At 43.7% G+C, this 26,121-nt stretch overlaps 1 protein-coding gene across 1 annotated transcript in view; it reads right to left on the bottom strand.

Annotated features, from left to right (window-relative positions):
• Positions 1 to 17,856, bottom strand: part of gpat2 (glycerol-3-phosphate acyltransferase 2, mitochondrial) — a gene marked incomplete at both ends in the record, with an annotated part of 24,616 nt that extends 6,760 nt beyond the window's left edge. The window contains 11 exons of the mRNA XM_080531396.1: positions 9,090 to 9,172; positions 9,412 to 9,510; positions 10,337 to 10,516; positions 11,512 to 11,611; positions 11,744 to 11,877; positions 11,994 to 12,093; positions 12,579 to 12,701; positions 13,032 to 13,142; positions 16,527 to 16,600; positions 16,697 to 16,807; positions 17,785 to 17,856. Of these exons, the coding sequence (XP_080387522.1) occupies positions 9,090 to 9,172; positions 9,412 to 9,510; positions 10,337 to 10,516; positions 11,512 to 11,611; positions 11,744 to 11,877; positions 11,994 to 12,093; positions 12,579 to 12,701; positions 13,032 to 13,142; positions 16,527 to 16,600; positions 16,697 to 16,807; positions 17,785 to 17,856 (1,187 nt within the window). The remainder of the gene's footprint in view (positions 1 to 9,089; positions 9,173 to 9,411; positions 9,511 to 10,336; positions 10,517 to 11,511; positions 11,612 to 11,743; positions 11,878 to 11,993; positions 12,094 to 12,578; positions 12,702 to 13,031; positions 13,143 to 16,526; positions 16,601 to 16,696; positions 16,808 to 17,784) is intronic.
• Between the last annotated feature and the right edge of the window lie 8,265 nt (positions 17,857 to 26,121).

Here is a 26,121-nt window from a genome sequence, read left to right on the forward strand (position 1 = left end):
CGAGGCTGAGGCTGAAGTCCTCAGAGATGAAGCTATGATGTGTCATTGTCTTTTTTAAGAGATTGTGATGGCAATGCTAAGTGGGCCATGTCTAATGAGATAAAACATTTACTGATTTAAAATTCCCAGTTGAACCAGAGTTGGTTAAGCTCATAGGAACTTCATAGGAAGTTTAAGGAGTATGCATCCTTGCATACTATGGCTGTAGTGGTATACAACATTTGGCAGGGTAAAAATTCACAAAACAAACTTTTTTTTCCTATCCCCCCCCCCCCTCATTATTACTAAACAGTGGGTCTTCCTTTCTTAATTAAGATGGTGCCTTGGACAAGTCTTGGACAACTGTAGTTTGTGCTTCATAAAGGGCTGGTATGGTTTGCTGGCTGAAATGCGGACGAGAGGGAACTACGTAAAAAGACTTGATTACTTTCAATGTTTACATTTACATTTTTGGCATTTAGCAGACGCCTTATTCCAAAGCGACTTACAATCAATACATTTGACTAAGGAAGTGAATAATCAATTCACCGGTTCTAGCAGGAGGTATAATCTAGCTCAGGCCAGGGGCCACTGGCAGTTGTCGTGAAAAAGTCTTTATTTTTATTTTTTATAGATACTGGAGAGACAGTACAAGGGGGACACTGAAGAGACAGTACAAGGGGGGCAGTAGAGTCTTAGGAGGCATAGTATAGGGGAAAAGCAGGTGTCTCAGGAGACATAGTGCTGGGGGGTGGTAATGTCTCAGGAGGAGCAGTTAAGATGTAACCTGAACCTGGGTCTTCAGTCTCCGATGGAAGATGGGTAGTGACTCTGCAGTTCTGACAGACCTGGGCAGCTCATTCCACCAGCGGGGAGCCAGTGTCGTGAAGAGACGTGACCGGGCAGCGCGACTGCCGTGTTGGTGTAGAGGTGGTGGGGCCAGTCGGCCAGCAGAGGTGGAGGAGCGGAGTGCACGGGCTGAAGTTTGGGGGGTGACCATTGCCTGCAAGTATGCAGGGGCTGTCCCCTTTGCTGCCTGGTAGGCAAGCACCAGGGTCTTGAATCTGATGCGAGCTGCTATCGGGAGCCAGTGCAGGGTGCGAAGGAGCAGGGTGACATGAGAACATTTGGGGAGGTTAAACACCAGACGGGCAGCAGCATTCTGGATGAGCTACAGAGGTCTGATGGCGAAGGCGGGGAGCCCGGCCAGGAGTGCATTGCAGTAGTCAAGGTGGGAGATGACCAGGGATTGGGTCAGGAGTTGCGCTGCTTCTCTGGTGAGGAATGGTCGTATCCTTCTGATGTTGTAAAGGAAGAATCTGCAGGAGCGTGCTGTCGCTGCGATGTTCTCCGCACAGGATAGGCCGTTGTCCAGGATCACTCCAAGGTTCTTGGCTGTCTGAGAGGGGGTTACAGTAGAGTTCTCCACTGTGATTGAGAAGTCTTGGAGAGAGCAGGCTGTCCCAGGGATGAAGAGTAGCTCAGTCTTGTTAAGATTGAGCTTGAGATGGTGGGCTGACATCCATGTAGAGATGTCAGCGAGACATGCAGAGACACGTGTTGCCACATGTAGGTCAGAGGGGGGGAAGGACAGGAAGAGCTGTCATCTGCGTAGCTGTAGTAGGAGAACCCATGAGAGGAGATTGCCGAGCCAAGAGACTTGGTATAGAGGGAGAACAGTAAAACCTTTAACACTAGGAAAGCCGTGAGGTGTCATCGGGCACCAGTGAGTACAAAAAAAATTCTACCATTGCACTCGATCAAATGTCAGGACCCTCCTTTCATGACTTTTCCTAGATATGTGCGTTCTACCACCCAGCATCTTTACATTTTCAAAATCGAGTTAGTATAAAGCGATTTTGCAGTATTTCTGTGTGTGCCTGTGTATTTGCCTTGGGATTCGCCTGCCATCTTTTTCTCCAAGGCTGCAATTCTCTTTTATATCAGCAGAGGTAGCAAGGGGGCACACACTGTGCTCAACCTTCAGGCTTCAGTGCTGAATTAGATACAGTGGATAAGACTGATATTTGTAACATAATGTGTTTATATATAGGCTATATATAGCAATAGTGATACATAAGATATGTATATGTACAGACAGTTATGAAAATGATAAACTGTACAGTATGTCTCCCAATCCCTTCAGATTTGTTGGAGCTGAGGTTTTTTTTTCACAGCGGGTTTACCCAAGTTCCATGCAATAGTGATAAGATATTATGATATGTGTAGCCTATGTACAGTTATGAATGATACACTGCACAGTATGTACCTATCAAGTTGTGTGGTGCATGCATAGCTACTGCAGCAAAGTAATTGGAGTAATCTACGTTTGATTATGCCTGTACTCATCAACGAATGTTATATAACGAACGGATATTTATAATGTTTATAATGTTTTTTTGGTATATAATGTTATTGTATAATGTTTTTTTCTGAGTGGGGCAGTCCCACTCATAGTTTTCATGTTATTGGACTGATATAGTGAAGACAGACAGGAAAGTAAGGAGAAGAAGGGCCGACATATGTGTGCACGACCACGGTGCTAGACCACTGGACCATGTTAGGCCACCAGTATATTGATAGTTGATAATAAGATATTGAGGGTAATCTTATTCTCTAATTGTTTCTTGATCGTTTCCCATCAGCAAACAATAGCTGCCAATTCATGAGGGAGCCAAGCGGGTTTCAAAGCTGCCAAGCAGGTTTCAAAGCTTACAAGCTTACAGCAGTCGATTGTCGGCTGATGTTACGGCCGGCGTGAAGTTCACGATAAATAAACAGACTTTGTGAAGCTCATAACTATGATAACACAATATTGCAATATTTATTACTATTATTTTTGTATAATAATAATCAACCATCATTTGTTAGTAATGAAAACTCCCGCAGTCCCGATCAATCTCCTCTCCACTTTACACATTACATAACCAAGATCTCTTTTGACATCACAACAATGTCAACACAATCACAACAGAATCTTATTTTATCCAACCAGGTTTTATATTTTGACTATGACATCATGTCTTTCAACATTGTCACACTTTTCATTACACACATTAGCGGCATCAAAAATGATGGGCTGGGTGTGCGAGGGAGCGTGCTTATTCTGGCAGATTGTGAAATATTAAAACCAATAACATTCTGAATGATTTATCATTCTGTAGGCTACTCTTTCTCTCCTTTCTTTCATGTATTTTCTTTCAGCTCTTTTAGGTGAAACTAACTATAACAGGTTGCGGCCCATGAACGCTCCGTGCAGGTAGGCTACGCGCAGGTAGGCTACGCGCTCCTGTGAGATCATTCAAGTTTCAAGTTTATCTGTCATTATACCAAATACAATTATATAATGTAATCAAAATAACAAGAATGGTACTGACGTTCAGCTGCTCAACACCAGAGGGCAGCGTAGCAGACACGGAGGAGGCGAACTACAGACTGTGTACTGACGATCAGCTGCTCAACACCAGAGGGCAGCAAAGCACACACGGAGGAGTACGGTGATGTGATTCGATTTGTTTTTTGTTCTATTGCCCACGGTCTTATGTTTACCATAGTTAACAATGCCCTTTGCCAAGTTGGTCATGTTAATAATACAAATATGTTTATGCTTTGTTTAGGTTAAACTGTGTGTTTAATTGCTGTGTATTGTTACACTTCATATAAGTTACTAGCCTACATGTTTCAATTGATATACTTATGTCGGGAACCTCTTAGAAGAGGGAGGTTTTTGTAGGTAGGATGTCCTACCGGGAGAGACAAGAGAAGTTTAAGGTCCTGCAGCTCGTCAGTGTTCAGAAGGCGAGCATAGGAACATGGGTGTTTTTCGGGATGGGAGGGGTGGGGGTGGGAGGGGGGTCATCGGGATTTAGTTCAATGGGTAGGGGGTGCAGGGTCCTATGGGGTTATCATTGGTTAACGTTTATTATTTCTCATAATTTTTTGCACTTTTACCTTCAATGCGGTATACAGCCTATATCCTTCCAAGTCCTGTATACGGTACCAAATATGCTAAATGGCTAATATACCAAATAGCACAGTGACAGATATTGGATCACCAGTGAGCTTTGCTTCCTGGAATGTAAAAGGCCTTAATGGACCAGTTAAAAGAACTAGAATTTTTAACCATCTTAAGCATCATAAAATTGATATAGCTTTTTTGCAAGAAACACACCTGGTAGTCAAGGATCACAATAGACTTAGGAAATCTTGGGTGGGGCAAGTATTCCATTCTAATTTTAGTGCTAAGGCGAGAGTAGTAGCAATCTTAATTTCCAAAAAAATACAATTCACTCCAACAGATATCATTTCTGATCCACAAGGTCGATTTATTATGGTTTCTGGCTCCCTCTTTCACACACGAGTTTTGCTTGCGAATGTATATGCTCCAAATTGGGATGATGAACATTTTATCAAAAGGCTTATTTCGTCCATGCCTAATGTGCAGTCACAAACATTAATCCTGGGAGGTGACTTTAACTGTGCCATCAACCCAAGCTTAGACAGGTCTCACCCTAAATCTAGGTCCCCTTCAAAAATGGCTGCAGCTTTGAACACTTTTATATCCCAGATAGGATGTGTGGACCCCTGGCGATACAGCTTTCCTCAAAGCAAAGAGTTTTCATTCTTCTCTCATGTACACCACACATACTCCAGGATCGATTATTTTTTTATAGACAAATCACTTCTCCCCTCAATAAGGAAAATTAAATATTCAACCATAGTTGAATCCGATCACTCTCCTGTCTTGATGGATCTCTCCTTCTCTCTTAACCGAAGAGAACGGCCACCATGGAGATTAAATACAGCCTTACTTGCAGACAAATATTTCTGTTCGACAATCTCTGTGACAATTGACAATTTTCTTGAAACAAACAAAAATGATTCAACATCCCCATCTTTATTATGGGAAACACTAAAAGCTGTCATTAGAGGTGAGATCATAGCATACTCGGCCCAGTTAAAGAAGGCAAAACAAAATGAACAGATTAACCTCCTGAACTCCATATCTGAACTGGACAGACAATATTCTATATCCCCTTCACCAGAGATATACAAAGAAAGACTGGGTCTTCAAACACAGTATAATTTGTCTTCTACTGATCAGGCTGAGAGACTATTACTTCGTTCACGAGGTTTAGTATTCGAACATGGAGAAAAGGCAGGACGACTTCTGGCCCATCAACTCAAATGCAGGTCTGCCACTCAATATATATCAGAGATTATAAATACTTCAAACGAACACATAGTTAATCCAACTGCAATTAATGACACTTTCAAAACTTTTTACTCAAAGTTATATACCTCTGAAACACCTTCTGACAGTTCACCTATGCTGAAGTTTTTTGATAAATTAAATATTCCCCAAATGAATCGCTCTCAGAAAGAAATTTCAGATAGACCCGTGGAAATGCAGGAAATAATTGAATCAATTAGGGGAATGCAGAGTGGGAAAGCTCCAGGCCCGGATGGCTATCCAATCGAATTTTACAAAAAATTCACCACTAAATTGGCCCCTTTGCTTCTAGACATGTTTAAGGACTCCATGGACAGAGGAACCTTACCACAAACACTTACAGAGGCATCTATTACACTTCTGCTTAAACCAGGAAAGGTTGCTTCTAACTGTGGTTCCTACAGGCCTATCTCACTTTTAAATGTGGATGCCAAGATACTAGCGAAGGCTCTGGCTACCCGATTAGACCCCATCCTACCTGATATAATATCGACAGACCAATCTGGTTTTATCAAAGGCCGCCACTCCTATTCGAATATTCGTCGTCTCTTAGGCGTGATACACTCCCCTGCGTCTGATACTATACCAGAAGTAGTTGTCTCACTGGATGCTGAGAAGGCATTCGACAGGGTCGAGTGGACATATTTGTTTGAAGTTTTACAAAGATTTGGTTTTGGGCCCAAATATATCTCCTGGATTAAGTTGCTTTACTCCTCCCCTAGGGCATCGGTGGTCACAAATGGGACCCGCTCTCAGTACTTTCCCTTGTCAAGGGGAACACGGCAAGGTTGTCCGTTGAGCCCTTTGTTGTTTGTCTTGGCACTTGAACCCCTCTCAATAGCACTCAAATCTGCAGCCTTTATGCATGGGATACAGAGATGGGGCTCGGAACACAAGCTATCTTTATATGCGGATGACCTGTTATTATATATGTCCGACCATGTGTCATGTATGCCTGACATCACGAAGCTACTCTCCAGTTTTGGCCTCTTCTCTGGATATAAGCTGAACTTCTCTAAAAGCGAATGCTTCCTGTTAAACGCCTTGGCGCTTCAGATCCCCCAGAGCAGCTTGCCCTTTCAAACATCCAAAGTTGGTTTTAAATACTTAGGAGTTAATATTACCCGGGACTTCACGCCCTCTACAAACATAATTTCGAACCTCTCGTAAACAAACTTAAATCTGACCTTCAGAGATGGGATGCTCTCCACTTGTCCTTGGCAGGCAGAGTAAATTCGGTCAAAATGAATGCCCTACCCAGATTCTTATATTTATTCCAATGTCTACCCGTGTTTCTTCCAAAATCCTTCTTTAATTCTATAGACAGGCTTATATCATCTTTTATTTGGGGTGGTAAATCTCCGAGGGTCCGCAAAGAAATACTTCAAAGGCATAGACAGGTAGGGGGCCTAGCCCTTCCAAACCTTCTTTTCTACTATTGGGCCGCTAACATACAGAAAGTCGTCCACTGGACTCACTCTTCAAATGCGGGCTGGTGCCTGATGGAGGCAAAGTCTTGTTCCTCGTCCTCTCTTCACGCCCTGGTCACATCTAAGATGCCATTATCTCCCTCTAAATACACCAACAGTGCAGTTGTTGTCTCTACTCTCCGAATATGGTCCCAGTTTAGAGCACATTTCAAACTTCAAAGCTTTTCAATCCAGAGTCCAATATGTCACAACCACCTCTTTATTCCAGCAAAGCAAGATGTAACTTTTTCTCTTTGGCGACAGGTGGGCCTTGTAAAATTTGGAGACCTATACATAGATGGCATATTTGCAAACTTTCGTGACCTCTCAAATAAATTCCATCTACCTAACTCGAACCTCTTTCGCTATTTCCAGATCCGTCATTTCATCCAAAGTCAATGCCCGTCCTTCCCTAACATGCCTCCATTATCTGTACTTGACACAATCCTCGATACTCCCACCAGTCAAAAAGGTCATATATCGAGACTCTACGACATCATAATGTCCCTTAAAGGAGAGTCAATTCATAAGATTAGAACAAGCTGGGAGGAAGAACTTGGTCAACAAATAGCAGATGAAACATGGAACAATGCATTAGACAGAGTGAATAGGAGCACCTCTTGTGCCCGACTTGGACTTATACAATTTAAAGTTCTTCATCGTGTCCATTTCAGTAAACACAGACTATCCAAAATATTCCCTGAGCTTAACGATATTTGTGATCGGTGTTACAATGCCCCAGCCTTACCCATATGTTTTGGACCTGTCCTCAACTGACTGGATATTGGTCAAATTTCTTTAAAATTATGTCCGAGGCACTGGGTATTGATGTACGACCAAATGCCCTGACTGCCATCTTCGGGGTCTCAGAGAGCGACCGACTGACTAACATCCAAAAGAATAGCGTGTCTTTTGCTTCCCTATTGGCTCGGAGGAGAATACTGCTTGATTGGAAATCACCGAAACCGCCCACAGTTTCAGCATGGCTGAGAGACCTAATGCTATATCTTAAATTAGAAAAAATTAAATACACAATTAGAGGTTCCACAAGCAAATTTTATTCTACATGGGGCTCTGTGTTGGCATATTTTGATGGTCTTAAGACTCTCCCTGAAGTTCCAACCTAAGGGATGCAGGCTTCTGACATGTCACCTCTCTAGTGTTGGTCCATGTAATGTTGCGATGACCTGTCTATGTCTCTGTAGATCCTATATGTACTGTCTTGGTAGTTACCTGGTTGCAGCTGTGATACAACAACATTACCATTGTCTAATGTGAACTTTTATTTTAATCTATTTTCTTTTTCCTTTTTTAATGTTATTACTATGCCAATGTAACTTTAGGGCCCTGCAGGAAATGTTCGGGGTTGGGTGGGGGGGGGTGGGTAGAAATGTATGAAAAAAAAAAAAAAAAAAAAAAGTAAAATGTTTCATCATATTGTACTGTGTAACTTTTGAATAAAAATACTTGGAAAACAAAACAAAACAAGAATGAACATATTCAGCCATTCCATATAATCACATGTGAGCAGTTGCAGGGGCAGGCTGACGTTACCGGCGAAGTTCACGACAAATAAACATACTTTATCACTGTGAAGCTCATAACTATGATAACACAATATTGCAATATTTATTACTATTGTTTTTCCCTGCTTCTCTGCGCATAGGAACTTTATGCATTTTTAGAGGTAGTGATCTTGTCATTTTCTCTTCTTGTGCGACATCGCCATCCAGCGATCTTTGTGCGTCAGTACACACTCCCCCATTGTGAAGAGTGGTCGTGTAATTCGACACCTCGTCGCGCTAAAAGTAGGTGAAAAAACGTAGCGCCTCTAGTGTTAAAACCTGTGTTCTCGACAACGGAGTATGGGCTACTTAAAGACCATGGGGGAGCTGGGTTTGTACTTCACTGTTTTGTGATGTTCTGGTGATGCTGTCTCAATGAGTGAGCAAGTTCGACGTACAGCCAACCCGATCGCAGTTGAACAATGCTAGCTTTAGTCCGATCCACCTGTCTTTGTAGGTAACTGAGAAACTGTAATTTTCCCAAACAGGACACTTAAGGGATGCTGGAGGAACTTCAAGCTCTAGTTTAAGATAAACTACTGACAATGTCTCTGTGACGTGTGTGCGCATCCATACTTGCTGAGATTACTTCAAAACACAAAAAAGTTCTGCGCGTGCAGTGGGTACAGCTGAATTCGGTACAAATACGTAAACCGTTACACCCCTACTGCATACACATGCCGCTGTTTTGGCGTATAGCAGGTAGCGTGCACATACACACAGATCCAGGCACAGAGTCGCACACACACACGCACACACACACACACACACACACACACATACACACACACACACACACACACACACACACACACACACACACACACACACACACACACACACCTGTTGTTGAGGATAGCAGGTAGCAGCAGGTCCTGTAGAGGGCGTCCTCCATCCACTCTGAACCTCCTTGACTCACACATCTCCTACAGTCACAAAGACAAGACTTAAGAAACACTCGACTACTGTTTCATTGACAAGACAGCGGTTCCTAGGACGTCACTGACTGTCATTCAGACTGACCCAGATTGAGCACTTCTTCAAATGCGAGCTTTGATCTGCACAGTTCGTCAAAGAGGACAAACAATAGCATTCCGGTCCCTGGTCGAGACAACCACTGCGAGTCTGCAACAGCCCTTTGTGTTGTGTTGTGTTGGAGACCTACCCGTAGAGAGAAGGGTTGGGCAAAGTGGATCCTCACATTGCCCCTCTGTCCACCCCACAGAAGGGACAACACACTCCGCACAGCAGACGGAAACCCAGCCTGGGGGAAAACACACACCATAGGCTATACAAGTGGTATAATTAAAGCACTATATCTAAATCACTCACAAAGACACTCATCCTTATTCCCATGAACATGACGCATGAGACACCACCAACTCATCTGCCACGTAGCAGTCTGAGAACACACACACACACACACACACACACACACACACACAGACAGACACAGACACAGACACAGACAGACACAGACACAGACACACACAGAGATTAGTCAGCCATTGTGATTATATCATGATAAGGCTCTCCCATTAGGAGGAAGATTAGAGGTGCAATAACACTGATGAGCAGGATCTAATTAACAATAACATGAAGAGTGAATGTGTGTGTGTGTGTGTGTGTGTGTGTGTGTGTCTGCTGGACTATAATGAAGAACAAGATAAGAGGGAATTTTATCATGGCAATTAACCTAGCATTCAGTACTGCCACCCATCCTACTCGCACGCACGCATGTACGGACACACACACACACACACACACACACACACACACACACAAACACGGAGGAAACGATAATCGTCATCCGATTCCAAAAAGTTACTTGATATGTGGCAATGGGAGGAGAGGACTATAAAACCCCTGAGAGGGATACCGCCATCTGTCACTTCCATCTCTGTTCCAAAATAGCCCTGCACTGGTTAGTTAAATGATGGGTTGGGTTTCTATTGTGGCACAAAAAGTGTTTGTTGTACCTTGAGTTGCCACAGAAGAAATTTAAGTTAGAGATTGCTCCTTTAAGATGATTAATGTGTGTGTGTGTGTGTGTGTGTGCATGGTTGCGTGTGTGTGTGTAACTTCCAAACCTGTGAATCAGTCTTGGGGACACAGTCGTAGGTTATGCCGACAGGGACCAGGCTGATATTGGGTACTGCTCCGTCTGTCATAGCCTGTCTGACACGTGCCAGCCACTGCCCTCCTCGTCCGCTCTCCCCCGACACACACACACTCAGTGTCTGACCCTCACACAGCAACTCACCAACCAACTACAGATAGGGAATGAGAGACGAATGAAAAGAACAAAGTGTGTGCGTGTGTCAAAATGTGGTTGTGTGTGTGCGTGCTTGTGCGTCCTATTGTTCTCTCACAGATGGAGCAAATTCAATGACTACTGAACAGCAGCAGAGCAGGCCTGAGAAATACACTCAATAAACATGACAGTCTATTAACACTGACACATTACTTACTTCCACACAGGCAATAGATAACCTTCACACTGCAGCACGTCCAATAAACTACCAGCTTACGGCTACATCTGATAAACAACCTGCTTACTCACTGCCGCAGTTCTTCAGATAGGTGTGCAGCTGACCTGTTTTTCATTCTAATATATTGATTAATGTTCTTAATTAGCCTTTAACTCCTCCAAAAGAAAAGATGCTTTTATGTTGTAAATGGACAACTTTTAAACAAAGCCAAAGTTATACCGTACTCAAGTACGGAGAGGAGAGAGGAGAGACAGAGAAACAGGAAAAGACAAAAGGAATGCAAGAGAGAGCAAAAGAGATTCCTACATTTCGCTGGCCTTCTCTAAATAAGGCAACAACATACAGACAAATCACTTCCTTAGAAAATCTGAAAAAACCTGCCTGGGCCTGCCAAACGCACACTTGCATTCACACTAGCTCTTTTCTCCTCCTCTGTTTCTCTTGCTTCCCACTCTCTTCTCCTCTCTCTCCACTCATTACCCCTCTCTCTCTCCCCTCATTCCATCCCTCTCTACTCCCCCCCACCTCCCTCTGCTGCAACACACACAGAACGCAATCATCACTCTCTGGTGAAACTCAGGCCTGTAGTTAATTTCCATCTAATAATGAGTGTGAGAGTAGATGAGGCTTGCGACAGCTTGCGTTCTGATTAAAAAGCTGCCATTCTAACATGTGGCATTACTGGGAGAGCTTCAAAGAGGGTCTGCTTTTGAGTGTTTGTGTGTGTGTGTGTGTGTGTGTGTGTGTGTACCCGCAGCGGCAGTCCGACTTACAGAGGTCATGATTGGTGAGTACAGGCTGTCCATCTCAGCATCCTGCTCTGCGATTGCACCAAGAGGGAGGAGGACTACACCCAGTCTCTGCAGGATTGACCTATAGCAGCACATCACCTGAGTTAAATGACTGGAAGAGTGAGCGACCCACAGATTTGTAAGAACGCAGGATTTGTGTGTTCTGAGGTGTGAGTGTGTATGTGTGTGTGCGTGTGTGTGTGTGTATGTATACCGTAGCCATGTGTTGCGTATCTGTAGGGGACAGAGTGTGTAGGGCACTCTCAGGTTGTTACAGAAGAGAGCCAGGGGGATAAGAGCGTAGTCCACAACGCTTTGATGTACACACACATACACCAGGGAAGTGTTCTGTGGAAGAAAGAAAGACATGCGCATGCATATTAAATCAATGACTCTCATCATTGTCAAGGTCAACAGTATGCAGGCATGTACATGTGAGGAGGTGTGTGCGTGTGTGTGCATACCTGCTGTGAGGCTCTGTGCAGGGCAGCCAGGTGGTTGAGGTTAACCTGAACACTGCAGAACTCAGACCCAAACAACTTCAACATCACCCAACCAACCAGCCTGAAGAGACAGAGAGAGATTTAGCAATGTTTGAGTCAGACAACACTCAACACTAATGGAGAAAGAGAGCCAGGAGGGTGAGATGAAAATTAAAATTAGGATGAAGATAAGAGCGGGACAGATGACACAGGATGGAAATGAGAGGGAGAGAGTGGGGGGGGAGAGAGAGAGAGAGGGAGAGAGAATGAGAAGATGACAGCTGTAGAAGGAGATTGAAGGAGTTATGGGGTGATGAGGAGGACCAGAGAGAAAGGGGGTGATGCGGGGGCTTGGCAGAGAGAAGAGGATAGATTTCAAAGACAGATTCCAAAGACAACCACAATAGAATTTCAATGACGGTATATTTATTCTGAAGCAGTTTAAAAGGCATACAGGACTCAAAAGGCATACAGATTTCATTATTTATGAAATTCCAAAATGATCTCACACGCACGCACACACTCACGCACTCACACACTCACGCACTCACACACTCACACACACACCTTAGAAGTGCTGGAGAGATGCAGGTGTTGATGAGGGGAAGGTAAGGGGTGAAGCGAGTGAGTTTCCCCTGGCTGTCCCCCCCCTGTGTGGGTGTGTGTGGGCCGGAGAGCGCCTTCTGCACCCTGAAGTACACACAGTCACAGGATGGTTGACGGAGCACAAAGCAGCCATTGTACTAGAGACACACTGACAAAAACACACAGTGACCCAGTCGCACAACAACAACAACCCCTGTAACCAGGGACACAAAGGTTATATAAAGGTTAGGAACAAACCCAACAACAGCCTATGGCTAGTGAGGGAGAGAGGGCAGAGAAGAATATGGAAGGAGAGAAAACAACAGATCGATAGAAAAGAGAAAGCAGTCTGACTTCCATCACATCTGACTACCAGCACCTCTCCTTCATCCGAACAGTTTTCGAGGTGTGTACAGGTATCCCTCCCCCAGGTACCTGATGCTGTGGTAGACCCTCTCGACCCTGTCATGGGCAGGACTGGGGTACACTCTGCGCCCACTCACAAACAGCACACAGCACACCCTCCTCACCAGCCAGCCTCGGTACCTACAGTCAACCACAGCATTGAGGGAAGGGTTCAAAATCAACTACTATTTCCTTCCTCTCTTCCTTGGGGGTAATTATCCCTGATCTGACATGACTGGATCTGTAAATTATAATTTAGTGAAACTAGATATGTTAGTGAGTGGTTCTAGATCTGTGATAAGTTTGAGGGAGGTACAATAAGATATTGTGTGTGTGTGTGTGTGTGTGTGTGTGTGCACTCTAGAAAAAGAATAGTTGAGAATATTTAAAAATTCGAGGCAACCTTATGCACTAAGAATTTTGAGTTTGTTGTTCCAACTAAGAATTTTGAGTTTGTTGTTCCAACTAAGAATTTTGAGTTTGTTGTTCCAACTAATATTAGAATGTTGGTCCAACTAATATTAGAATGTTGGTCCAACTAATATTAGATCGTTGGTCCAACTCATATTAGATCGTTGGTCCAACTCATATTAGATTGTTGGTCCAACTCATATTAGATTGTTGGTCCAACTCATATTAGATTGTTGGTCCAACTCATATTAGATTGTTGGTCCAACTATTAGATCGTTGGTCCAACTCATATTAGATTGTAGGTCCAACTAATATTAGATTGTTGGTCCAACTGATATTAGATTGTTGGTCCAACTAATATTAGAATGTTGTTCCAACTAATATTAGTTTGTCCTGCCAATGGTCATCACGTTTAATTCTTCATTCTGCCAATGCAGATTTGTTTGTTCAATAAATGGTGTCATTAGCCAAGGTAATTATATAACCTAAATTCTGAAATGAATCAATAATACTGTAGCGTGGAAATGGATAGGACTCTGCACACTAAGTGTAAACACGCAAGCTTTTATTGACCGTTGCACGGCATCGAACACTGACACAGTCACAATTCAAGGCACGGTTTTTGCTTGGGTTATCCCTTTGAACTCGAACTACCCCATACTTCCCCCTGTACGACACAGCTACGGTTTGACCCATAAAACGTACATAGAATGTGCCCATAATCCTTTGGGGCCGCTAATATGCAAATCAGTTGTGGCCAAGCGACCAATCAATGAACAAAAACAACGCAGTGAACAACAGTAGTGAACGTAACAGTAACCAGGCGATAACATTCGCCACAATACTGAATTTCATCAACATTAATCAACCTCTATTCAGTGAGAACAAAGCTCCTGATTGATATTGTAGCGTGGATATTTATTGGACTCGCACACAATGTAATCACGCGAGCTTTTATTGGACGTCAACCGCCATTGGCACACTGACACAGCCTAAAGGCCCTTGCACACCAATGCGTTTTTTACGTCCGTAAAAAAAAAAAAATAGAACTCATGTTGTGTCAATCACGCTTGCACACCGAATCCGTAATATTCGTCCGTCAAAAAAAAATCGGAACAGGTTCGATTTTCTGCATTTTCCGCGTCCGTCAAAAGCCTTTTGAGAGTTGTTTTTGACCACTCCGCCATGGTATAGACTGGGACACATCGTCAAATTAGAACTGCAGGACAGTTGGATTAATGTTTACGGAAGTACATGTCTCAAGTATTATATCGGCGGTTAGTCGAGTGAAAGAAAACAACATACAGATGATAATTCACACAATATAATACCACGAAAGCGTACGGCACTAAACAATAACGTTCATTTGGGCAGCATCCTACTCAAACTCAGGCAGAAGGGCAGGGTCCGGGCAGGTGCACACTGTCACAGACTGCCAGTGCATCATACATCATTCAGCATGGTTATAGCGGTTTCTTTTTCTATTCTACTATTCTATTCTACTTCTGCTGTCTGCGTCTCCCTGGGTATTCCTAGACCAGAAGGCAAACAGTAAAGAAATGCCGCAATATACCAGGACTTAAGAAACGAGATGCCCAACAAAGGATTTGACAAACCCTGGCCTATTTTGCGCAACAAGTAGACTCTGATGCAGCGGAGACAGGGTTGCCAGGTGGGCTGGTTTTTGGTGGATTTAGCAGTTTTTAGACTGTGGTTAGGTTGGAAATTCTCAATCCCATCTGTCAACCCTGAGCGGAGAGTCTACACATGGTATGATTACAGATATCACACTGCAGGAGATGCACACCACGCTTTGTTAAAAGAAATAAAGATTTATTGTACTTTTCTACTGATAATACATTCTACTGATGTGGTCTACCATTTGGTTTTAGTTATATTGCTCTCAGTTGTTTGTACCTTTTGCTAAATCAAGCATTTAGAATGTAGAGTGCATATTGCGAAAGTTCGCAACGTAAAAAAACGCAACGGACCGGTGTGCAAGGTCTCTGTACGTAACGTTTTTTTCGGATAACGGATAAAAAAATAGGCATGCGAAAACGCACGCATTGGTGTGCAAAGACCTTCATTTTCGAAAGCATGGCTGTAGCTTGACTTATCACCTTGAACTTGGAACTACCCGATACTTTCCCCTGTACAACACAGTCACGGTGTGACCCACAAAACTCACATAAATTGGGCCCAGAATCCTTTGGGGCCGCTAATATGCAAATCAGTTGTGGCCAAGCGGTCAATCAATGAACAACAACAACACAACGAACAACAGTCGTGAACCTAACAGTAGCCGTGACTAGCTAGCTAGCTGTAACGCGTAACCAGGCGATAACATTGGGGTGAAAAAGTGGGGTGAATATTTTTTCCACCCTAAAATAAAAAGTCATGCCATAGAGGGTTAATATCGACTGTGAGAACTAAAATACATGAGTACTTCCTACTGACCTGATCGCCCCTCCTCTACAAGGCCTAGCTAGCATTGTGCTTTATTATACGGCAGGGAAATAGACTCCTGGGGGACAACAACAAACAAAATAATTGTTGTTCTTTACCACAAAGGTTCTCCTGAATGTATGTAAAATACTTCGCAAAGTGCAAACAAAAATGTTGCCGACATAACAACCAAAAAAGCATGTCACCGTGGACATTATGCCAAATCAAGATAACAAAACAAAACAAAAAAATAACCAAGTTATTGTCCAAACAAGCATTAAATCAAGAGTTTGTTCTTAAGAGATCGCACGCGCTGTGTGCAATCAGAGCCAATGTCCATGAACACATTTTGGGTTAGGGTTAGCGTTGAGGTCTGAGCTGCCTTGTGCGCATGCGCTGCTGTTATACCAACGAACCAGATGTGCCAACAACGAATTGCAATTTCAGTTTATTCACAATTGTATGTTTAGAACTTATTGGGGTCCATTCCATTCCTCTGATGTACATTTTTACGTTCACTCATAGTAATTTAAATGTTCCTGTCTGAACAATTCAGAATACTAACTCTACTGAATAAAGTGTAGTTTTTTTTTTTACTGTGTGTGTGTGTGTGTGTGTGTGTGTGTGTGTGTGTGTGTGTGTGTGTGTGCGCGTGTGTGCCGACTCGACCTGGTGTGAGTCTCATTGATACTCAGAAGGTTCTGGAAGCCCAGGGAGGGGGCGGTCTGTCCCAACTTTCTGCCCTGAAAAAGACACACACACACACACACACACCTCAGTCTGACTGCTGTCATACTACACACAGACAGTACACCCCTCTCCCCCCTGCTCTCTCTCACCAAGCTTTTTGGGGTACACTGGTGGCAGCACTGGCCCACGGTGGGTCTGGTCATGCCCATGTACGGGGCCACATTCTTCAGCTTCTTCTTGATAATGGCTCCCCATGACAACTGAGAGAGAAATACATAATTAACACACCCACTCTACACTAAACAAATGAGTAGGCAGACCAATGTCAACAGTATATATCACATCATTAATATGATCAATGTAATCTAATCACCATCATTACTGTGTCTGTGTGTAAGTGTGTGTGTATCAGTGACATCTCTCTATGGGTGAGGGGAAAATATTATGTATTATAAATAAGAACATGGTAGAGATTTGTCAATATCCCCTCAAGGAGCCAATGTAGAGACACTCCATTAACATGACAGAGAGGCCTGCCTTGGACTGACTAACTAATCAATACCATGAATGATACCGGCACAGGCCAGGGATAGAAAGCAACCGGAGTGGGAGAGTCAAGAACACAGCCAGAACGTGTGAGTAGGCATTCACAGAGGAAAGTGAGGAAATATATTGAGGTAAGAGATTTTGAGAACATTTTTAAAAAGATCCAAACCGTAACATTTTCATTATCCACTCTAACTTTTTCAACAGAGAGGGAGCACTGACAGAGAGTTAGCGGTGCTAATGTTGAGACTGACTTATTGAATACGGTGAATCCCATCACATACCTCTGTTACCTCTGTTGAACCTCATAAAAAAAAACGGAAACCTCTGTTGAATCTGCACAAACACAATTAGAGACTTGGCGCAGAGTCCCTTGTCCCTAACACTACATCCTCTCTGTCATTAAAACTAATCTCCTTCTGTCTACCCTCCCCCCTCTCTCTCTCCCTTCCTCTCCCCTCTCTCTCTCCCTTCCTCTCCCCTCTGCTCTCTCTACATCACAGAGTAATCAAGGTGATGTGTGGTGAAATGTCTACTGGATCCATGTTTTGGATGTGTACTGTAGGCACTAAGGAGGATGGGGGAGGCTCTACATAGGGCAGTAGGGAGGGTGTATGTGTGGTTATGACACTAGGGGAGGTGTGTTGGTATATGGTTGTACTTTAGCAACTTGGGAGAATAGTGATCTTACCCATGGTCTCTTCTGCTGAGTGGATGGAAGGACGAGGGCTTCACTGTGGCTATCCCCCCTCTCCAGCACCATGGTGGTCCGCTCCACAGATGTCTATCACTCCTTCAGAGACCTACCTGTAGACAGGGAGGGGCGGGGTCTTGGATCAAATTGTTTTTGGATTCATGGTCAGGAGTGTGTGTGTGTGTGTGTAGCTGATAAAACTAAGCACGCAACTAGCAGCCTCAGAGTCACTCTCTCTCTGTCTCACACACACACACACACACACACACACACACACACACACACACACACACACACACACGCAACTGCACACACCTCCCCAAAAACTAATTTACTCCCCCACTTTACTCCTGGCCTGGGACTGTAATCAGTAATACACAGTTCTGGAGAATCCACAAAAACAACAGAGACCTTCTTATTAAAATGCACAGAATGTGCTTTATCTCTTCAATAACAGCTCTCTCTCTTACACACACACACACACACACACACACACACACACACGCACACGCACACACGCGCCTTCCTAAAAACTAATTTACTCTCCCATTCCTGGCCAGGGAGCGCTGGCAGAGCTTTACCATCTATCAAGCTGTGCCCATAGCTACAATTGCACTCATTTAACCACCTCTCTGTCCTTCACATTTGCTTTTTTCCCCTCAGTTCTTCCTTGCCACCTTTGGTCAATCTTCACTGCATCTCTCCTCCTGTCTCCCTCTCTTGCAATTCCTCCCCTGTTGCGCTTTAATCCTTTCTTCCCCAGTCCCTCTAACGCCCCCTCTCTCATTCCTCTTATCTGCTTCCTTTAGTTCCAGCTCTACTCCTCCCTTCACTTTTCTCTCATTCCTCCATGTGAGGTCATCACTCAAATAGTTCAGAGAGGAGAACAGGCAAATTGGAATTAATCGCAGAAACCCTAGCCACTGAGACACATCTCTCCTTTCTTTCTTCACCCTCCTCTCTCCCAATTCCTCACTCTCCTCTCATTCTTGTCCTCCTCTCACTCTCTTCCTCCCCTGCCCCAATTTCTCACTCTCCTTATTCAATCTGAATGTAAAGGTCGTGAGCGACCTCCAGAGCCGCACAAAAAGTGCAATGACAACCAGTAATGGGCTCACCCCAAGCAGCAGCCAACTAAGCTAGATAAGTATAGTGGGTCACAGAAATATAGGTTAGGTTTCGGGGAACATGATCTCACTTCAGCTCGGGTGGGGAGTGGATAACGCTAAACTGACCAGTGTCCTGGGGCTACGTCCTTCTAGAAGAACTGGTGTCATTACAACATAGAATATTATACCATTTAGTTGACGCCTTTATCCAAAGCGACTTACATTGCAGTGTATGCTATATTGCATACAATTTTCAGTATACAGTTACAGTCCCATTGGGAATCGAACCCAAGACCTAAGCGTTGTTAGTGCAATGCTCTACCAACTGAGCCATAGATTGATGTTCCTGAAAGTGTTCCTGTCCATCACTAGTTCCATAGAGAAATCACAGTGGTGGAGGCACCTTTCATTTTTCCCTTTCATATTTCCCTCTCCCCCTCTCCCTTTCTCTCATCCCCCCTCTTAATCTCTCCTCCTGCCCTCCATCCGTCCCTTCCTCTCATACTCTCTGCCCCATTAACTTGGCTAATTAAAAGACAGAGCCCTTCCCTATGGGGAGATGCTCCACTTCACCATGCTCAGGTTCCCACATTCATTAGTACTCCCTGGGGAACACAGTCATTGATTAGAGGTTCCCAAGGCCTGGGGCTGCCCCACATGAGCAGGGGTGGCAGGGGAGCCTGAGCGAGGGGAGGGAGGACAGGGAGGAAGGCGTGATGGCGGGTGTTAATTTGCGGATTAAAGATCAGAGGAATCAGCATCTATCACAGTGAAGGCTGTAACGGGGTTGTGTAAGCCCTCTGGGGAAACACAAGGCTACACAGAAACAGCGGGTGCCAGCAGAACAGGCAAGACCTCTACTATACACATGGCAGGGGAGGCTGATGAAAGTAGGAATCGCTGCATGGGCTCATTGTAATGCATGGAATGGAATGAGGAATGGTAGCAAACATTCCGTTCGACGCATCACAATGAGCCCGTCCTCCGATTTCGACCCCCCACCAGCCTCCACTGACACATGGTAACCCTACGTCACCGTCCCTCCTCACTCACCCCTCTGACCTAGAACCATGGACATACTGGGCTATTCAAATCTTGGCCTGGAGATCTGCTGTACTAGGGGGTACAATTGTCCACTTGCTAGGCGTCCCAGCAGATCCCCAGTCCCTGATTAGAGGGGCAGAGTGAAGACACAGCAGTGCTGCTGTGGATCTCAAGGCTCACATTTGAATAAAGCAGCAGCCAAATCCCTGCTGATTGCAGTGAATTAGGTATTCCTCACAACACCCACTGATTAGGTCTGCTGGACTATAAACACACTTGCTATATACGGTGTACTTTGGTGTGTGTGTGTGTGTGTGTGTTGTGACGTCTGTGTTTGGGGGCGTACAAGGACAAAGAACAAAGAAAGAACAAAGTGTTATTTTTCTAGTTAGGCCTTTCCAATAGTTTAGTCACGCGTGTGGACACACAAAAGTGAGAGAATTCTCGGCTACATAAGTTCAAGCCAGGTCAGCTCTGCCACTGATAAAGCTGGTACTGTTTCAAGACATTTGAGAAGAATCAAACCATTTAGTAAACTCGAGAACTGGTGCTCTCAAACACACAAGTAGGCTGCTGTGAGCATTTAGCTACCTCATACAGTACCAGCATACAGCACACTCACCATTCACCAAGCTCACTGGTTGACTGGGTTACTGGCGTCACATCTAATGTATCCTACCACTGCAGTTGTGCCCTTGAGCAAGGCACTTAACCGCTAACGGCTCGAGGGGCGTCTTCTTCTTCTTCTTCTTCTTCAGTGATGTGTGCTAAGTGCTGGCATTCATCTGACATGCTAATGAGCTCTCTCTGACTGGCCAATTAGGAGATAGGATTTTAGACACTGATAACACCACTGGGACTCGCGCGCACACACACACACACACACACACACACACAAAACAAAGCTCACCTGTACATGCAAAACACGCACACGTATACTGTAAGCACACTCAAACTCTTTCGAGAGCCTTGTGCAATGACTGAGTCATTCCAGCAGAGTATCATTAATTTCCTCTAAAAGGCTCTGAACAAAAGCACCTCTTCACCTCATCCTTTACGCTCTCTCCCTTTTTTTTTTTTTGCTTCCCACTACTCTCTTCTCTCCTCTAAAACATACTCCTCTTCATTCTCTCTTTTATTTCTCTAACCTCTCCTCTCTGTCTATTCACGACCCTCTCTATCTGCCCCTCTGTCTCCCACTCACTCTAACTCGGGCATCTCCTCTCAATTTAATTTAATGCACTTTATCAGCACTATAAGTCACTAGTACACTGCCAAAGTAATAGTACATGCTACATTAACAAGAAAAAGGACATAAGAGCGTCATGAACTAGATCTGTGTGTATGTGTGTATGTGTAATCATATGCTAATTACAATAATTAAGTACAATAGTCACAAGTGCTGTAGGCCTAACCCCCCCACCCCATCTCTGGTAGTAGAGTGGCTCAGTGTGACCTCAGTCTAGAGCTAGCCTGGCACGCTGTGTCTCTGCCCAGATCCTCTGCCTGGACATTAACAATCAGAACATGTAATTGGGATGGTTATGTAATGTCTCCTCGTTTTAAAACAGTCACACTGACTCTCAACCACGGGCTCCCAGCTGTGAAACAGGCTGTTCCCTTGACTTGGAAATTAATCTGATGAAGATAACAACTCAGTTTCCCTTCAGCTATTATGCTGCCATAATAATAACACAACAGAAAAATATAACATAATAACATTATAGTTTTGGACCATACACAGTACTGATACAAACGTTCGGGACAGCTAATTACTGATAACCAGCTAGCTCACCTGACGCAGGGTTCAAGTGAACCAGAAATCCTATTACAGTTTCAGTCCATCACCAGAGCTTTGCTGCTTTCACACACAAAGCAGGGTTTGGGGGTTTTTTTCGCGGAAAAGTGGTTTAGTTGAGTAAATGTGGCACTTTAAGGTTTCATTACACCAGCCTGATGTGGGCACAGCGAGAGAGGAGGGAAGAGATAAAGGGAGGGAGAGAGTGAAACAAAGAGTGAGAGAAAATGAACGAGAGACAGAGAGTGAGAGACATGGAGGGTTTTGGACAGATATGAAACAGGGAGTTAAGCGTATTTCAATCTATAAACGTCATCTAGATCAGATGATACCTTCAGACAAAAAAAATCCCGTCTCTGGCTCAAGAATTCCTGGATTATTAAAAATCAAAGTCATACTGTATATGACAGTAATACACATAAGTCGAATTATTCCAACTAATTTCCCAGCACTAGTATAACTCGATCATCCCTCTTTCTAAGTATCTGGTCATATCATCATGTGGAAAAAGGCTTAGTTGAGTGGATGTGCTTATTAAATATCATGGCCCCTTTGTATGTGCTATTTTATATAACCCAGACCCAGTAGTCTACATCCCAACATTGAAGTGACAGGGCTAGATCTGTGTGGCTACAGCTCTAGATTCTGAGGGAGGTGCAGGAGCATCCTGTTGTCCCTGTTACTTTAAAACACAATTGAGTGCTTCGGCATCAGCCCTGCGTCAGTCTTGTCTACCCTACGTTATCTGCCTTCTCTTTCATCTCTTCTTTGCTCTACCCTCTATTTGTCTTCCCTCCCTCTCAGCCTTTCTACGCCCCTGTCATTGGTAGTCTAAGACAGCCGTGTTTTATTGAATATGATATAAGAGACCTGAGGATGTCTGTCTGCCCACCTGCCATGGTGAATGAATGAATTTAGACGCACTAAGGTCTACCAGGTCCAAACAACAATGGCTGTTATTGTTTTGAAGAAACAATGGCTGTTATTGTTTTGACGTGGTTGTCTGGACGGCTTGTGTCAATCAAGTTCAGCGTGTATGGTCCACAGGTTACTGTTGTTGTTTTCGTTGTTATTTGGATTGTGTTGGGTCAGTGGTGTAGCCCACCGCGGAGGACAAATGTGGTAATACAAATAGACAGACATACAGAGATGTGATCTTATGTTTACTGTGACTTGCACACAAACATAAGCATGCTTAGTCACTTACACCAAATATGTTTTCATATTTGTGTGCACTGCCACTCTTCGGAGAGAACTCATAAAAGGGACCCAAAATTATTTTGGGGGGAAAATACAGGATTTTGAGCCTATTAAATAATAGATTAATTAATTTTTATAGGGTTTGAGGTGCTTATGCAATTTGTGTACGTACGTGTATATACACACACACACACACACACACACACACACAGTGAGTGAGTGAGTGAGTGAGTGAACAAAGCCGGCTTGTTTGTATTGCATCAAAGAGCTGGATTCTCACGAGCCTCTATAACATCCGCTTAACGTCATAAGAAAATTATATTACAGGACACAAACACTCAATTCATCTTCTACTGAAACCCAACCACTCATTCGGTGTGGTTAAGAAAATAATTGATTGAAAAGCAAATTCAAAGCATAACAGAAGCCTGACAACAATGTGTGTATATCAGTGGAAGCTGGTGCCATTCAAGATTAGGATAAAAAATAATTATGAGCATGGCCTTGTTTCTATTAAAGCGTATTGGATGACTGTCATTTATATTTGACTCACCCAGCTCAATGTAATATTGATAGGCTTATTGTATTGACATACAAACTCAACACTTATTCTTACAGTACTAGATGAATTCTCTGATCCTTTGATTGGATGAGGAGGATTGCGGAAAGTTGGAGTATGTCCTCTGGAAGTCATCATATTTACTGTGTAAGTCTATGAAAGGTGTTGAGAACCACAAGCCTCTGAGGTTTGGTGTTGAAGTCAATGTAGCCAGAGGAGGATGTAAAATCACACCATAGTGCTACCCTAGAGGGTGCTGTTGAGACTTCTCTAGACCTTCATTACAAAACAGTGTGAATATATCAATACTAGTAGTAGCTTTACAAACTTCAAGTTTTGAAACTATCCATCCACAATAATAAATAAAAAAACAGATATCACTGAGTAGGTGAGAAATCACTGAGTAGGATGGTCCTCCCCTTCCTCTTCTGATGAGCCTCCACTGTACATACAGTACTGTAGCTTAGATATGTATATGTTACTGCAGGACGTTAACGCATGGAGTCAAATCTAGAGGACTAGAGTGAATCAGCCCAGCACTGGCCCCACTGAAGGACATTTGTACAGTAAGTGATCCCCAATGAGCTAAGAGGTTTAACATGAACAGATAGCAGACTGGCCTGGCTGAGCTTCACCAACAGAGCTCCTAATTAAATTAACCCTAACCCTAATAAGTGAGTCTACCACACAGAGCGGTATTTTAACAGCACTAAGCCTCCACTTTTCTGTGGTATGCAGGATTGTAAAACTATTTTCAATCTTGGCAGTTTCACTATCTGATCATACTATGTTACATAATTCATTTAATGCATTACAATGAGCCTCTGATTTATACTACCACCGGCCTCCATTGGGGTGTGTGTGTGTGTGTTCAGGCTGGGCTCACAGGGAATCAATATATCATTGTGAAGAAAGCACCTGCACCTCAGACCAGATACTACTGTACTTGTTAGATAAAGGCCCAGGCTCATGCTGCCTGCAAGCAGTTTCTAGAGATAAAAAGTAGGCTGCCCTTTGAAGTCATAGTGCTGAATGTATGCCCTCTGTGCTCAAGGTAGTGCTCTGAAAGTTGTAAATAATGTTTTATATTATACATAAATAAATAATGTTTTCTGGGTCCACAGTCAGAACAGAGCAGGTGAATGTCCAAATATGTTGGAAAACACTTAACAACATCAAAGTAATCAAGTGACTATTTGGGGATGGAGTGGTTTCCTCCAAAATAAAAATCACAAACATTGTCGGTAGCACTTGAAAACCAGTCTCCCACTGAGCCGTGTCTGTCAACCGCCAACACATCAGCAACAGTGAAAAACAAGATCGATTCGATTAGGTGTGAGGCCACTAAATAATATGGAGTGGGGTCCGTCTGCAGTGTTGCCCCCGCCTCTGCTAGTCTGAGGTCCAGCGCCTGTGACGAGAGTGCACCGGAGCGGACTGCTAATCGAAGCTTGCACTTCAAAACGTATCACACTCCAAGCCCCCTCTCGTGCAAAGTTGTAATCACTAACTTGTTTCCACGAACGAAGAAGTCCTTCATGCATTTAGGAGAATGAAACACCAAAACATTTGAATTTACATATTTGTTGTAGCCATTTATTATATTCTCTCAAATAATAATTGAATCAATTGAGTGAACAGTGACCTGTTTGCCCGACACAGATTTTATATTTCCGTTTTTCATCCACGAATTGCAGTTCCCTACAAAAACAGCGCCTGAAAAAAAAGTAGATTTCCTACACTAGTTCAGGCTGACATTTTCAACTGTCAGCCAGCTAAAATAGGCTAGGCCTATATATAACACTTTTGGGAGAGGGGGAAGCAGATGGCAGAGGAAGTGATTATTTACTTCAGAAAAGCAGCTCAAGTGCACCATTAATGGGCCGTTTTTCCTGTTTTAAATAAAGAAATCGCCTACAAATCGGCAAAGAAATCTGTCAGTGATTGATTTGGACCATTGGTGATCCCCGATGTAATCGTCCAATCGCTGCACACACACAGTAAAGATGGATGAGGAGAATATAAAAGATAGTGTTTGTGAAAGCAGTTTGCCAGGATAGTAATTAACTACACCCAAGTGGAAACAGTTTGATTATGAATCCATTCACCTTTAACACATGCAAACACACAGACGTACATGCACGCACGCACAGATCTAGTTAACGAAGCTCTTCAGACAGGCACACATTGTAAGGGTTTACTACAGTTCAGTGTCTCCACAATGGGAGGCCTATTAAACCGTGCACACTCTTAGCTCACTGTTTTTGTGTGTGTGTGTGTGTGTGTGTGTTTCTGCCCGCCATCACAAACACTCCACTTGTACACAGAGAGTGTGTGTTAATGTGTCCAATGTGGTGTGAGGCTCTGCCATGCAGACCAGAGATCTTCCCAGAAAAGGTAAAATGTATTTATTGAGGTCTTATGATCGAGCTAATAAAAGCTGATGAATCTAATACAATCAGAGCTGGGGACAGTGTGTGTGAGAGAGGAGGGGGGGCAAGGCATGTGAGGGTCATTGGGTAGACCCAACGAGGAGCCCGTGGGGCTGGGGAGTGTGTGTGTGTGTGTGTGTGTGTGTGTGTGTGTGTGTATGTGTGTGTAAGGGCCAGACCACTGTCTCTCCA

This window comes from Nansenia antarctica (assembly GCF_963989245.1).
Source record: "Nansenia antarctica genome assembly, chromosome: 5".
Lineage (NCBI taxonomy): Eukaryota > Metazoa > Chordata > Actinopteri > Argentiniformes > Microstomatidae > Nansenia > Nansenia antarctica.